Source organism: Podospora pseudoanserina, chromosome 1 (genome assembly GCF_035222485.1).
Source record: "Podospora pseudoanserina strain CBS 124.78 chromosome 1, whole genome shotgun sequence".
Classification (NCBI taxonomy): Eukaryota; Fungi; Ascomycota; class Sordariomycetes; order Sordariales; family Podosporaceae; genus Podospora; species Podospora pseudoanserina.
Window position 1 is genome coordinate 2,721,105 of NC_085920.1, and position 13,929 is coordinate 2,735,033.

The following is a 13,929-nucleotide window of genomic DNA, read 5'->3' on the forward strand; positions in this document are numbered from 1 at the left end:
CCTCCACCAGACCTATATTGCACATCTTCCTATCCTTGATTCTAGCCGCGGCGCGGAATTCGAACTTTAAGGCGACGGTCTACCATCTCACTGCCTGTTCACACCATCACGACGGCGGTAGGTGACGAGGGGCGTCCCGAGAAGTGTGCCAGGCACTCTACAAGTTCCAAAATTGGGGTAATAAATATTCGCTTGTCAAAGGAAGCATTCCAACACAGTGCCGTTGCACACTGTCTCCATCGACAAAATGTGGATGGATGAGGTGTCTGTGTGGCGCCAGGCGGGGGTCACTCAGACAGTCACTGACAGGCGGCTGCACAGCGCCGCAACGACAGCGGTGCCAGGGCACGCTAAGCACATCGTATGGCGCCTTCCGGTGCCAAGAATCATCAGGTTTGGAGATCCCCCAAGCAAAGAACCCAAAGGAGGGCCGTAACGGCCACAAACGGTAAACTCGACAGTTACAAGAAGCCAAAAGCGGTCGTCTGAAGTCCCGGATCGCCAGCAAAGCACCGGTGCACCTGCAGTCGAAGCGTGCGTCATGCAACCTTGTATTGTCTTTTTACAAATCACTCGTCTCGCCTGCCCGTCACCCGACCGCGTGGGATGGATGGAACTGACAGCTGAAGACGGCCTCGCCCACCGAGCCACAGACGCCATGGAAAACAAAGTACAGACAGGAACAAGAAATATCGTCAGATGCGCCGACATCTCGGGTGCCACACACGACTTGCATGCAAGCATCCCTGCATGCGGCAGAAGACATTAGGAGGACGGCCAAGCACATGTCAGGATCCATCACTCGTGGTAGTCCACGCCCAAGGGGACGGTTAACGACGAGCCGACTACTCAGCCACCATCAATATCTTGAGATTTCAAGCGAGCGCTTGCATATCTTCAATCCACAACGTAGGGAGCCATGGAGCATAGCATCCTCCGCGGCTACGGGTGCCCAGCCTAATTCATGCTCCCCAATACCTTGTATTCACTCCAAGATGTTGACCCTTGAGATAGTCCCTAGGACTTTTTGTTCATGGCTTTTGCTTGGAAACACCGATTTCTACCAACCAATGACATTTGTCTTGTATGCCAAGCCTTCGACACACCCTTTACCATGACTGTTGACAACCACCAAAGACATCTGCTACCGCAACGCAAACTCAGACCCTTCACTTCATCATCTTCGATACCCGCGCTCTCCGGGTTTGACGTTAGCTGACGAGAGAGACGTTGGGCCTTGGCATGGTACACTGAGGGAAAATCGAAAGCTTCCAAAGGTTCCAGATCCGTGCACTTCAAACAGTCCGGGAACTCCCTTTCCATGCGCATTTATGCGACATCACTCAACCGACGCCAGAACCCGCTCTTGCGGCACCGGGTAACACATTGACATTCATCAGGCCCGGATATGTCGCGGTGATCCGAGATTTTCTGTCCCCCGCACAACCTGGGAACATCGTCGAGAGCCATGGTCAGATCCTCAAAGCTACGTCTCTCTCCCTCTGCAAAAAGCGAGCGTCAACTCGCGCCCCCGCTGCATTGATGAGAATCCAGTTTAGGCGCGAGAGGGTCGACATCCCTGTTTGCCGGCTCGAGTAATGCGCAGATATGTACTGTGCAATACATACCTACATACCTACATACCTACATACATACATACGGCTTCCGATCTGCAGTCAGCCAGCAGTCAATCGATACCAGTACGTGTTTACCTCCTCTTGGTTTCATTTGGATTACTGGGTGAGCAACTCCACCTCGTGCCGTCTCACAAGCCCTCACTGACCCGTCTGCTAGATAGTGTCTGGCTTGTAAGCCCATCCCAGATAACCCACTCGGTTCCTGCCTGCCAATCTGGGCACCGACTCGCAGTGCTTCTGTGGCCCTCATTTATCCCGAAGTTCTTATCCAGGCACACCTCTACCCCTTCACGGACACCTGTCACACATCATGGACCACATGGATGTTCAACGCACTGCTGGTCACGAGCAAGCTTTGGCAAACTGAGTTCTAGCCCCCAAGGCGTGGCCCCCAGTGAGCAGGATTTGGGCGTATGTTCAGGAGCCTACCCTCTTCAGCCTATACAGTTCATCGAGCGGTGTAGGGACACGGCAAGTATCTTGTTTCTATAATTTATCATTCACTTTCGTCTCTTCCCGCTTCCCGCTTCCCATTATTTGGGTCATGGTAAATGCCAACGACAAACACCCCATCGTGCCGCGGATTTTATCAAGGTATCCATGTCCCCATTGCTTTGAGGGTAGCTGCCTTGTGTTACTCCTCGCTCAGCTCCACAACGTGGGATGTCGGGTGTGGGAAGGCCTTATGGAAGCGTTCTGGGGGGTTCAACGAACAAAGTGTCACGGGCTTTGGTGATCCCCGCCCAGCTGGCTTATTGCCCTCTTGTCACTCTCGCCCTTGAGCAGAACGACAACCCTGTCTTGATAAGAGGACCCCTCCTCATGGAGCCCACGCCCCATTTGCCACTCTGCTCTTTTGTTTCTCACTAGCAGGACACTGCAGAGGTGCCTTGGCCAAAGAGGAAGTCGTCTTCGGGACTTGGTTGCTCTGAATGGGGCCGGATTCGGTACCAGGATGGCGATTCTCTGGTTCTTGAGGCCGGTGGAGAAGCATCTTGTCCAATGGCGATCCCATTTCGCGGTGCAACCGCTGACTGACCGGCCACACAAGCCTACTGACCAGCTCAGGCTCATCCGACCACGACAGCTATAAGATCAGACAGCAATAGCAGACAGTAAAGTGGCCTGGTGCCCTCAACGTTGGTGCCACACAGTGTGTGTCGACCTCCGTTTTCATAGGCGGAGAGAGCAGGCATCCTGGTCTGTGGGATCACGCGCAGTGAGCAGCACCCCCTTTGTGGACAGGAGAAGCTTCAAGATGGTGGGCCTGGGTATGGATGGGTGCTTAGAACGCGGGGAAAATCATACCGCTTGCCCCGAAGATGAGGCCTCTGTGGTGACCATGCGGTAGAGGACCCAAGCAAGTGATGAGCGAGCCAAAATGCTCGATCCGGGCTGGGAAGCAACGGTCGTGAGGAGGGCAGACCGACAAGCGCGGGAGGCTTCCACCCAACAGATCTCAGACTCTGGGTCGACCCGCAGGTCTTGGTTGGTTTTGACCCAGACACTTCTCGCTCGTGACTGCCGCATGGAGAACAAGATGGATTCGTTGAAACAGCTCCAGTGGTTACGCTCGGTGACTGGTGAAGCAATGATGGTTGGGGTGGGTGTTTACGGTTGTGAAAATCCTTCGCCTGCGTCTGGCCCAAGTCATGACCTCTTTTGAGTCGTGGCAAACGGGGCGGGCGCTCCCTGGGGCACATGTCTCCCAGACTCGACAAAGTTTGGCTCACCTCCTATCTGGCGATATTGCACCATATCAGCCGCCCTTATCAGTTCAACGTTTGGTTTTGCCAGCTGCAAGGAACGGGGCTCACCTAACCCTCTCTATTTATATAGCTTTTAAGGCCACGCTTTTGCCATTATTATCATCGTTTGTTAGCCGAGAACATCTAGAATTTTGGGACTGTCTATGATTCCTACATTTTCGGCTATCGCACCGTTGCTTGTTTAGTGGTGGACTTCCCTGGACGAATGGAGCCTCTCTCACATAACCAACCAACTTACCATAATCGGCAAATTCCTCGCTTTTTCTTAAACATGACGTTCCTTCGAAAAAAAAAAACCGTTGAGCTATCCACCGAGTCCGTGCGTTGCTACTGATCTTCGAATTTGTAGCAACTACATCTGATCTGCATTAACGCAATGCTGCGCGCCCAGGCTGAACGCACAGATGCTTACACCCCACGGACGACGACGATAACCGAACTCTCTGGGTTTGACGGGAAAGAACTTCCAGAAGCTTGATGATCTTCATCACCTGGGGGGGAGGGGGGGGATCATGATGAACGGCATGAAAGAGCGCCGAAGAGATGGTGCGGTGGTCGGCGGTCACGACATATAAGTTGGGTGAGGGAAGATGGGGGGCGTTGAGGTCGTGCCACCCCCTGGCCGAACGATTTACAATCATTGACTAGACTTTACCTTGATGAAGATCACACAGGTTTGGGTTGATGATGACAATTCACTTATATTTCTTTACTACATACTTACACCGAGGGCTTGCGGGGATTTTTTAGTGAAAGTGTACCACGTCGCCTAGCTAGCGAGCTGGGATTATCATACGCGTAGTGCTGCTCCGTTAGAAATCGACAAACTACACACGTACTCGGAAGATCTCCCTTTTCAGCCTCATAAGACGAGCTGATTTCCTGAATTAGGACATCGCGCACAGAGATATGCTGTGAGGCAGGTCCACTTTGGGACTCCACGATCGACGCCTGGAAACTGGAGACTACCTACTTTCTTGATTGTTGGACAGTTCACTCGGGAACGAGTTATGAGTGAGCACTCGGAATGCTACTCTCTTCTCTTGCCGATGAAGGCGGACGACTAGATACCCTTCGGCTCGACGGAGCTTCGCACGATAGAACACGGCCTTTTTGTCACGAACCGAAACAGGAGGATGGGCATAACGCAAACGAATCGGCCCACCTCAGAGCCGAGTCTGGAAGATGGCACACCGAGCCCGAGGCCGAACCTGAGGCAGGTCAACTTTGGCGATACCACAGTCTACTCTGTTTAGATGAGTAACCTGATAACCATCCTGCTGTCTGTGTTCAGCGTTCCCTTCAACCGGATCTTCCCTTCACGGCACCACGGTCAGACTTCTCGAAACAAGAGTTCTGTCATCACCACCCACTTCTTGTTGAGTTCCGGCCAAGTCCATCATCGATCGAAACACTACCACCCACTCAACCACCCAACAATACCTAGCTTCTGGTAGAATAACACACGCACGAAACCACGATCACGAACAACCAGAAACAAAACCACAGACCCCCCACCCAAGCCCTGTCCTCAACGTCGTTCTCTTGCGGCCACCGGTGGCTATGATCTCTCTCCTCATACCGCTCCACCTCAGCTATGACGATGTCAAATCCGTCACCTACCTACTTCATCCATAACCGGCCTCGTCATGAAACCCGAGAATACCGAGGTAGGGGAAACCATTTCGAGACCGCCACTATCCGAAAGGGTTGGACACAGACACTCGGGCACAAGGCTAAAGACAGATTGGGTAACTAACTCGATGGCTATTTGAGGAGGATATGACGGGGAAAACAAGAACCAAAACAGGCGTCATCGACGGTAACAACAACGACACGGCCAGACTGATCTCTTGCTAGGGTGAGGGGGGTGGTGGTGACGCAATGAGATATACGGATCGGGTGGGCGTGTGTCCATGGCGGAAGAGGGATGGTAGGGGAGGGGGTAAGTGATATACTTGGTTACTTGAGTGGACTTGGTTGACTTGGCTGTGTATCACAAACAGCTCTTCAAAGGGTTTGACGTGGGCTTTCTTTTGACTTGGACAGTGGCCGCCTGGTCTCACAGAAAACACAGGAAAACCCAACAATGGTAAGTTCTCGTAATCGAAAACAGAGATAGATGTGTAATGAAACCAAGACACTAAGAAGGCGGCCTAGAAATCAAAAAGTGCCAGTAATTTCCCTCCAACTTCAGCAACTCAAGTTGTCTTCCAGCCCACCCCCTTCCTCATCCCTCATCTAGCCAAAACTTCAGCCCTCCGTGATGAACATTCAACGCAAAATCACAATATCACTCGGGCCCAACCTGTGAAAAGCTTTTATGTGTGTTATGTAATCTCCATTTGTATCTCTTATTCTTACTCTTCCTTTCTCCTTACCCCTAAATAAATGTTATTACACTGTCTCTCAAACCCCCCCTCTCTTTCTCACAAAAATCACCACAACATCTCTTCCCTCCCATCCCACACACACACAACACAAAAAAATCAAAAGAATATCGCCCCCATTCCCCAACCAACCCCAAAACCTCCCCCAAAGAAGACAAGGGAAAAAGAAAGAAAAGAAAGATTCGAAGAGTATTTTTCCCCGGGGATATCACTTTTGTCCATTGTTGTTTCCACTCTCACCACCACCACCACCGCGGCCGCCGCCACCAAACCCTTCCCCCAAACCCCCACCATACCTTCCTTCTGAAAATACAACAAAAAATCACCTCGAAAACAAATAAAAAAAGATTCAACGCCATGCTCACAAATTTGCTCCTCTTCCCCCTTTCCCCACCTCCTAACCCGCCATGCCATTTACCTGCCCTTTTTGTAGTGTGCGTGTGTGTGAATGTTGCTGATACAAAGAAAAAAAAGATAATCTTGCAATGTGCGTGAGAGTGTGATCTGTAACCTCAAGCCCACGTGGTCTCGTAGAGGTATAATAATCAGACAGATATGAAATGGTTTATCAGTCAAAACAGACACAAAGAAATCAAGAATCTGCCAACTTGGCAAAATGCTTCGACCAGATCCATCCCACCGTCCCCCGGGGGTCGTCTTGATTCCTCGCAAGCCAGAGTTCACCTTTTTCGGCAATGACATCAAAGATCTAACCAAAACCACCTGGTCAGCATTGTGTTCATCTGGCCGCCGAAACGCCAGAAAAGGTGGAAACGAGAAAAAAAAAAGAAAAAAACTTACTTCGCCAGCCTGGTACGTCAAATAAGGGTACCCTGCCTCCATCTTCGACGTCTCAATGTGAAACTCAAACAGCGAAGCCGCCAGCCAGAGCACTCTATACCCGCTGTCGTCCCTGCTCCGCTGCGTGCTAGATGCCCGTGACATCACCTGTGGGGGGTAAAACTCCTCTGCGTCGTCCGGTGGCAGCGCGGAGTGGAACAAACCCGACAACCGCCGTGTGTCCCCGGTATTATTACCCGGTCCAGGGTAAGCCGAGCTGTTGTAGGTCGAGTTTGAACCCCGCCTGCTTGGCCCTCCTCCTGCCATGGCCGAGGTCATAACAGTCGACTCTGTGCTCTGCCTTGGAAGACTGTTCGAGTCAAAGCTACGTCCCGTGCCTGGACGCATCGATAGGCCGACAGCTGACCTTGAGTTGGGGTCAGAAGTGATTGGTGAGTTGGAGCTCACCCGGGCATGGCTGCCATTGATACCGGAGTAATAGTCTCGGTAGTAATGAGCTGGGCTGGGGAGCGCACTACTTGCTGGCGAGAGACTGAACTGGCCACTGTTACGTCTCACAAAGTCCGGAGTTGGCAGTGTAGGGGCGTGTTCACTGTTGATGGACAATCCCCTGGAACGAGTTGGCTGGAGGTCACTCGGCCGAGACTTTGTTCTCGAAAGCAGCGAAGAGCTATCGCCGCCGTCGGTTGTCGAGTGAGAAAACCTAGGTCTCAGCGTAGGATTCAAGATGGCGAGCAACATGGCCCTCTCTTCTTGCAGCGCAAACTCTCGCTGGAAGCCCGACACAATCTCCGACACTTCAGGAACATGGCTCGCATCTTGGAGAGGTGCTTTGACTTTGTCCTGCCACATCTTATACCAGGCTGTTTGGATGCTGATGAACTTGCCAAGACAGATATTGCCAATCCTGGCAGTCATGGCAGAAAGCTTGGGCAGCTCCTTTTTCAGCGTCTCATTCAGAGCCTCATACTGCTCCACGAGCTCTGTCAACTGCTTGTCCACCTTCTTCCCGTTGGCCTTGAGCTGGGCAAACTTCTCATAGTCCAGGCGGCGTTTGGCTCTTTTCTTCATGGCCAGACCAGGGTTGCCGTAGCACTTGATGACCTGCTCAAAGGGTTCAATGACGTGTTTGCGGACATCAGAAAGCTTTTGGGCGTTAGCAACTACAAGAACTTGAATTCGGGGGCGGGCAACTCACATGTCGCTCCAACGCAATCTTCTCAATGTCTCTCATCGAGACATTGAACTGAACCCATTTACTTTCGATGTGAGCATAGTCTCTAGACGGCTGCAGTCGCATCACCAGCTCCATGGACGAGAGATACTGAAGGAATTCGTGCACATAGGTCGACACGTTCCTCGTGTAATACTCAACATCTCTCAGAACCACCTGGAGACGGAGGTAATCATCACCAAACTGCTGCTGCAGCTTCTTGTAATCCTCGTCCTCTGCCGTTTTCGGACTGGTCGCCTGGAGTTTGTCAACCCGTTTTCCAAAAGCCCTGGCAATGCCGCGGACATCCGAATCCTTGCGCTTCCTATTGCTGACGATTTGTCCAACCAGCTCATAATTCTTCTTGGACTTGTTGATCTCGTCAATGGCGTCGATGACGGCCGACCGCGCAGCAACCAATGGTTCCCTGTCCGGATGATCTGCCGGCGTATATTTGAGCAGATGTGTGATAATGTCTGGGTATTTTGTGATGCGCTGCATGGGCTTCACCAACAGCGAGTCCAAATTCCAGGCAGAAGTCAGCTCCTTGGCGACCTCATTACACTCATTGAGCCAGAGCATGACACCCTCGTCTTCCTGAATCTGGACGAGGCGTTTGGACGACTGGTCACTGGATCGCAAATACACCTCGTGCACAGCCTTTAACTGTTCGATGCTCTTTGAGAACACCGGCCCAATAGATGTGAGGCGGTCCTTCTCATCGTCCAGCTCAGGTTTTGCAGAAGAAGTAACAGAGTTCAAGGTAGCTGAATCGGAGTCCTTGATCGACGGGGCAGCCGAAGGGGTGAGAATAGGTGACCGTCGGGCCTTGGGAGTGTACACCGTAGATGCTCCTTCCTTGAACTCGGCAACGAACGCGGCATGAAAAGCAATGATTTCATCCGTGTTCCTAAAGATCAACTTGATCGTCTTGCTGTCCAGGTTGGGACAGGCTTCGGCAGTCCCCTTGTAGATTTCCTCAACTACGCTCATGTCTCTGACAAACGCATCCTCGGTATCAATCAGTTCCCGTATAACCAATTGACGCTGGCGCAGCCTCTTTTGCTCCTCCTGCGCTTCAGCCGATAGTGATGGCCTCTCAACAACAGACTCGGTGAGCGTCTCGCTGTCATTAACCGAAATATTGGACCGATCGAGTGTTTCAAAAGTGACTTGCGATCCAGAATCGGGTGATAGAACTTCGGACTGTGGCCGCGACTCTTGCTGAGGATGCAGGAAGCTTGTTGGCCTAGTTTCTTGCCCGTACACAGACGTCTCTCGATCATCGTCCACAAACTCAAAGGACGGAGGAGGCGGTGGCTGCCGCTGTGGACGCGCAGCCACATGTTCTTCCTGCGGCTGCGGCACATCCTCGTCGCGCTCTTCTGTTTGGCACTCTTCTTCTTCAGTGACACGGTCCGTTCCCTTTTCATGGGCAGAGAGTTGGTAACTGCTACGCTGCCGTTCGGCCAACATGGGCGGAGTAGCAGCACCGAACCTATCCAGCGGTGACTTGTCCGGGCTGTGAGATCGAAACTCTTCCAAACCAGATTTTTGGCTTTCGTATCCAAGAGACTGCTGAGAATGCGTGCTTTGCAGGCCGGCATTATGGTCGTCGCTTCCAAAGGAAAAGTCGGTCCAGGCAGAATTCTGACTGAGACGATTCCCAGGTGCCAGCAGCGAGGGGACAGTCAAACTGTGCAATGTGTTTGGTGTCTTTTCGTACTCTGCCAGTGGTGGCTGCGTGTCAAAAGGAGTTCCAGAATCTGACGATGTACATGTTGAATCACGCAACGATGCCACATTGTCACTCAAACGCGGTCCGACATAAAAGTCTTCCAGCCGATCCAGCTTGTCCAGCACAATTCTGGGCTCCTCAAACCGCACCACATCCTCCAAATGCGAAGTTTCCGGTGCCTCAATCGTCACATTGCTGGCCGTCTGTCGTTCATCCTGTCGTGGCAGATCTGCTGCCGGCATGGCAACACGAGGCGGGTTGTGGTGCAACGGCCGGAAATCATTTTCTGGGCCGAGAATCGTGACTGTTGTTTCGTAGTTGTCCGAGGTAAATGTGTACGGTCGGGGCACGTACTCATCGTCTTCGTCCTGGCTCGGTGCGGCAGTGGAGGTAGGCTCCGGCTGAAAGTCAGTGCGGGTTGGTGTTAGCTGGGGAGACATCTGGGGCTCCGTGGACGTGTCAAGCGAAATTTTTATGGATACACTGTCGTCATCGACCTCCTCATCCTCATCAAATGGAGATTGATAAGACGCCTTCTTGGGTAATACTGGAACCACGGCCTGCTCGGCCGGCGGGCTAGAGGTTTCATGTTGAAAGCTTTCTGGCACAAAGGTGACTTGCGTGAGGCCAAGCATTGTCATGCCCAAAGCTTCATCTATGGCAGCTGTGTTTTCTGGCCTTTCTGGTTCAGGCTGGTCATCAATTTCGAACTCGGTCGTTGCAGTGCTAGCTGAGCAAGCAGACATGGGTTCTTCCTCTGGTTCCAGATGAGATGACCCAACATTGGGGAAGCTGCCTGGTATTTCCAACCTCAGGGGTTCCAACGGGGCCGGTGGAGCTGGTGTTGCAGGCACTGGTGGCGCTGGGGAGTCTCCAACCGGCGGTTGCAAATGCGACGATGGTGTCTCTTTCTCGATACCAATCTCCACAAACCTCAAGTTGTCAGTCGATCGGGCTGGCCTTATGGCGGCAGCGGCAGCGGCGGCATTGGCATTGGCGACGGCAGCCATCGTGGCCGCTTCTGCTTCCAATTTGATCTTGGCCACCACCTCCAGCTCCCTTTTCCTCTTGTCAGCAGCAGCCTGTCTCGCTTCCTTGGCCTGGCTGTCTCTGATGGACTTGCTGTAGGCAAGTTTGATAGTCTCACGGCGCTGTGCAAAGTCAATGGGCCCGACAGAGAGTTTGCGCCTCCGTGTGCCAGATCCTTCTGCTTTTGGAGTGGGTCTCAAAGGTTGTCTCTGGGGTGACGAACCTCGTTCCCGTTCTACGGCTCGCATTCTGGATGCTGCTGTGGTGGCCGTCGCCACAGACTGCCGTGGCCGCGAGCTACGAAGACTAGGTGACAATTTCGGAGGAGTGACAGCAACATGGGCATTCAGCCGGCTGCCTGTCGTGGTTATGCTCGAGGGTGGGCCCTTGCGAGCTGTTGGTGTTTTGATCTGAGGTGTTGAAACCGTTGCACTGGTCGTCGGCGTCCTCGACCGGCTGGATGGTACATGCTGCCGAGATGTTCTCCCGCTGGCAGCTGCGTACTTGAGCGAAGGGGAGTTCGAACGAGTTGAGGCGGGACTGTCACTCTGGTTACTGATCTTCTTCACCATGATAGGGAGACGGGAGGTTGGGGAGGTCGGCGAGGTCGGTGATATCGGTGAGGCCACAGCGGATTCATTGGGAAACTGACGCCTCATTCCCAACTTGGATCCAGCAAAGTCGCTCTGAGCTCGGTTATGGTTTTTGGGGATACTCGTGTTGACGCTTGGATGATCGGAGGCCTGCTGGTCGTTTGGCGCGGCGCCGCGGTACCAGTCGGTGGGTGACGGAGGCTCGATGTCTGCATCTGATAAACTGCGCATCTGTAACCTTGAATGATGAATACTAGACTCGGACGTCCTCCGTGGCCGGGCATTTTCGATCCCAAAGCCGACTGTGGCCGAGTCGTTGTGTTCAGGCAGTATCTCGCCAAACAAGAGGCCGGGCTGGCGGGAGAGGCCTGGTTCCGGTCCTTTGGGCACTGCAGGAATCCTCGGTGAGGCATGGTTGTTTTGCTTGGATGGCTGTGGATGTGACGACGTTGCCGTACGAGGTCGACTGATCCTGCTCGCAAATGACTGCTGATCTTCGGTCGGTCGTTGTGTTCCCCGAGTGACAGATGTTCCCCGAACACTAGATGTCCCTCTGCTGGAACCATATGTTGACGAATTGCTCCCCGTGCCAGTGGCCCTTCCATTGGTGCTGCTGGATGACCTGGGCAGTGGCTTTCGAGCCGCTGCCCCGGGCTGTGTGGCGGTCTGGTCAAACTTCTTTTTCATCTCTTTCACACTCGTGGGAAAACTGTTGGCTGCTTTGGACGAACGGTCGTCGACGGGGTTCGACACGGCACGCTGACTCGGTCGAAGAGCATTGCGGTTCGTGGGGAGCCCCGATGGCCTTGATGCCGTTCCGTTGCCGTTGGAGCGCGTAGAGGGCGTCTGTCGAGAACTGGACGAGGCCTGGGCCATGAGATCTACGGTTTGCGGGGACTCATTCCTGGGCTGCTGCGCACCTTGGTAGCTACGGTAAAAGTCGTCGGGATCTAGCGAGTCGTCCAGAGAGGAACTGGCAGCAAACGCCTGGAGGTTCGAGGCTGCGGCATGCGAGGCGAGGGGGGGTATTTGGCCGCCGGGTCTAGGGTCTAGGTCTCGGTCGAGATCGGCGCCGGGGTGGAAGTGGTGTTCATAAGGGTCGTAGGGGTCGTGGGAGTGGTGGTGCTGGGTGTGGTGCTGTTGTTGGTATTCGAAAAGCTGCTGGTGATGCTGGGGATTATGGTGGTGATGGTGATGGTCGAAGAGCTGGCCGGGGCGCGAAGCAGGCGCCTCCTCTCCAAGACTGCCATCGTCCATGGTCTCGCTCCCATCACTCTCAGGTCGTTTGGCCAGTGGTGGAGGTCCGTAAGGTTACGTCGTGGACGGCGTGCATGCAAACGCTCCGTCCGCGACTGGCTGTGCGGAATTCAATGATCATCGAGATCCATCGTCCATAACTGGGCAACTGGACACTGGTAAGTGACTGGGGGTGGGGAGGCGGCAGAGAGAGAAGATGTCGGGGCTCGTCGAGGTTGATGTGCTGGCGAGCGCGAGGATTGGCTGTCTGCACAAGCGACCGGGGACAGCCCTGGGCGAACGAAACACCTTCATCAACACCAGGTCCGGGATCCACCTCCATAAGAGCAAAAAAGTACGGGGCAAACGCTTCACTGCACCGAACCCTAGCCGCTCTGCTAGCCAGCTACAAGAGTCAGTGCGCTATCCGTACTTGTTCCTCAGAACATCTGTGCAATTACGGCGCCTTTCGGGCAGCGGCCTATGGAATATCAATGAGACGACAGAGACGGGACGACACATATATGCTCATATCCTGTGCCATCGTCCGAGTGCGAGCCCTTTTTCTCCTGCTCTCCTTGATGCGAGATGGTCATACCCATCCATCCTGGGCACTTTGGCAAACTTTACTTTCTTTTTTCTCTTTTGAGAAGAATGTGTTGCAGTGTTGCAGTGTTGCAGTGTTGCAGTGTTGCAGTTGGTACATAAGCAACAGGGACAAGCTGCCTCGCGATGTCAGCTTGAGGGAAGTTGGAGGGGCGTTGGTGGATGACAAGAAAGTCTTGGAATTACCCAGGCTATCGGTAAGGTTTCTCTTCTACCCGGACCCCCTGTAGATGTCCTCTACAACCTTAGGTGTATCCAATACTACTTACCAGCTGCCCGTTTGGGGATCAGGCTGATGTGCTGACCTTCTGCGGCTGCGCGACTTGTGTTGGCCGGCATCAACCGTCTCTCCACTCCTCGAACAATTCGAGAAGATAGGAATACGACCTTTTTCTGGGCTCTATCCCATGTGAGTATCGAAAGGGATTCAAAGTGTTTGATGGTGTAGGTAGCTAGCTGTGCTGCCCAGAAAGCGGGGGCCATCCATCATGATCGTGTAATTGCACGTTCTGTCTCAACGGTGCAGTGGGGAGTGAACAGGGGGTTTGCGGCGGGTTTTCGGCCGATTATGTAGAAGATACATAACTTGGCATGGCATCCGAACTTTTTTGTTGATGTTTTGTTTTCTCTCATCCGAATCCTCCTCAGTTCATAGCAGTTGACTGTGTGGACGAACAGACATGTGAGAGAAGGCCCCTGCCCGTAGCGGGGCACCAGGAGTGGGATGTTTCCATCCATGAAGATGATGAATTCGAGCCAACAACAGATCCAACGAATCGCAAATGCTGAAGGGACAGGCATGAATACAAGTCAACCCTGTGTGGCTGCCCAATGACGCACTGTTCAACCAGCTGTGCCGCCGAGATAATCTTGACTGCCCGACCCTTGGAGCTTGACCAGCTGTGACTGGCCGCCAA

General features: G+C 53.2%; 2 protein-coding genes across 2 annotated transcripts; one reads left to right on the forward strand and one right to left on the reverse strand.

Annotated features, from left to right (window-relative positions):
• The first annotated feature begins 811 nt into the window (after nucleotides 1–811).
• Nucleotides 812–5,479, forward strand: QC764_107605 (uncharacterized protein). Its single transcript, XM_062942016.1, has 4 exons — nucleotides 812–1,084; nucleotides 1,138–1,740; nucleotides 1,795–5,351; nucleotides 5,413–5,479. The coding sequence occupies exons 2-3, from the start codon at nucleotides 1,599–1,601 to the stop codon at nucleotides 2,127–2,129; spliced, it is 477 nt and encodes a 158-aa protein (XP_062804936.1). The 5' UTR covers nucleotides 812–1,084; nucleotides 1,138–1,598; the 3' UTR covers nucleotides 2,130–5,351; nucleotides 5,413–5,479.
• A 266-nt stretch (nucleotides 5,480–5,745) lies between these two features.
• On the reverse strand, nucleotides 5,746–13,185 carry QC764_107610 (uncharacterized protein). Its single transcript, XM_062942017.1, has 4 exons — nucleotides 12,486–13,185; nucleotides 7,796–12,430; nucleotides 6,598–7,743; nucleotides 5,746–6,505 (listed from the first exon to the last, which is right to left on the reverse strand). The coding sequence occupies exons 1-4, from the start codon at nucleotides 12,747–12,749 to the stop codon at nucleotides 6,389–6,391; spliced, it is 6,162 nt and encodes a 2,053-aa protein (XP_062804937.1). The 5' UTR covers nucleotides 12,750–13,185; the 3' UTR covers nucleotides 5,746–6,388.
• Between the last annotated feature and the right edge of the window lie 744 nt (nucleotides 13,186–13,929).

Excerpts from the sequence above, each read along its gene's own strand:
- QC764_107605 (XM_062942016.1), top strand. The coding sequence starts at position 1,599 with ATGCGCAGATATGTACTGTGCAATACATACCTACATACCTACATACCT. Across the intron at positions 1,741-1,794 it reads GGTTTCATTTGGATTACTGG|ATAGTGTCTGGCTTGTAAGC; the intron begins GTGAGCAACTCC and ends CCCGTCTGCTAG.
- QC764_107610 (XM_062942017.1), bottom strand. The coding sequence starts at position 12,749 with ATGGAGGTGGATCCCGGACCTGGTGTTGATGAAGGTGTTTCGTTCGCC. Across the intron at positions 12,431-12,485 it reads GCATGCACGCCGTCCACGAC|ACCATGGACGATGGCAGTCT; the intron begins GTAACCTTACGG and ends GATGGGAGCGAG. Across the intron at positions 6,506-6,597 it reads TGACGTACCAGGCTGGCGAA|ATCTTTGATGTCATTGCCGA; the intron begins GTAAGTTTTTTT and ends GGTTTTGGTTAG.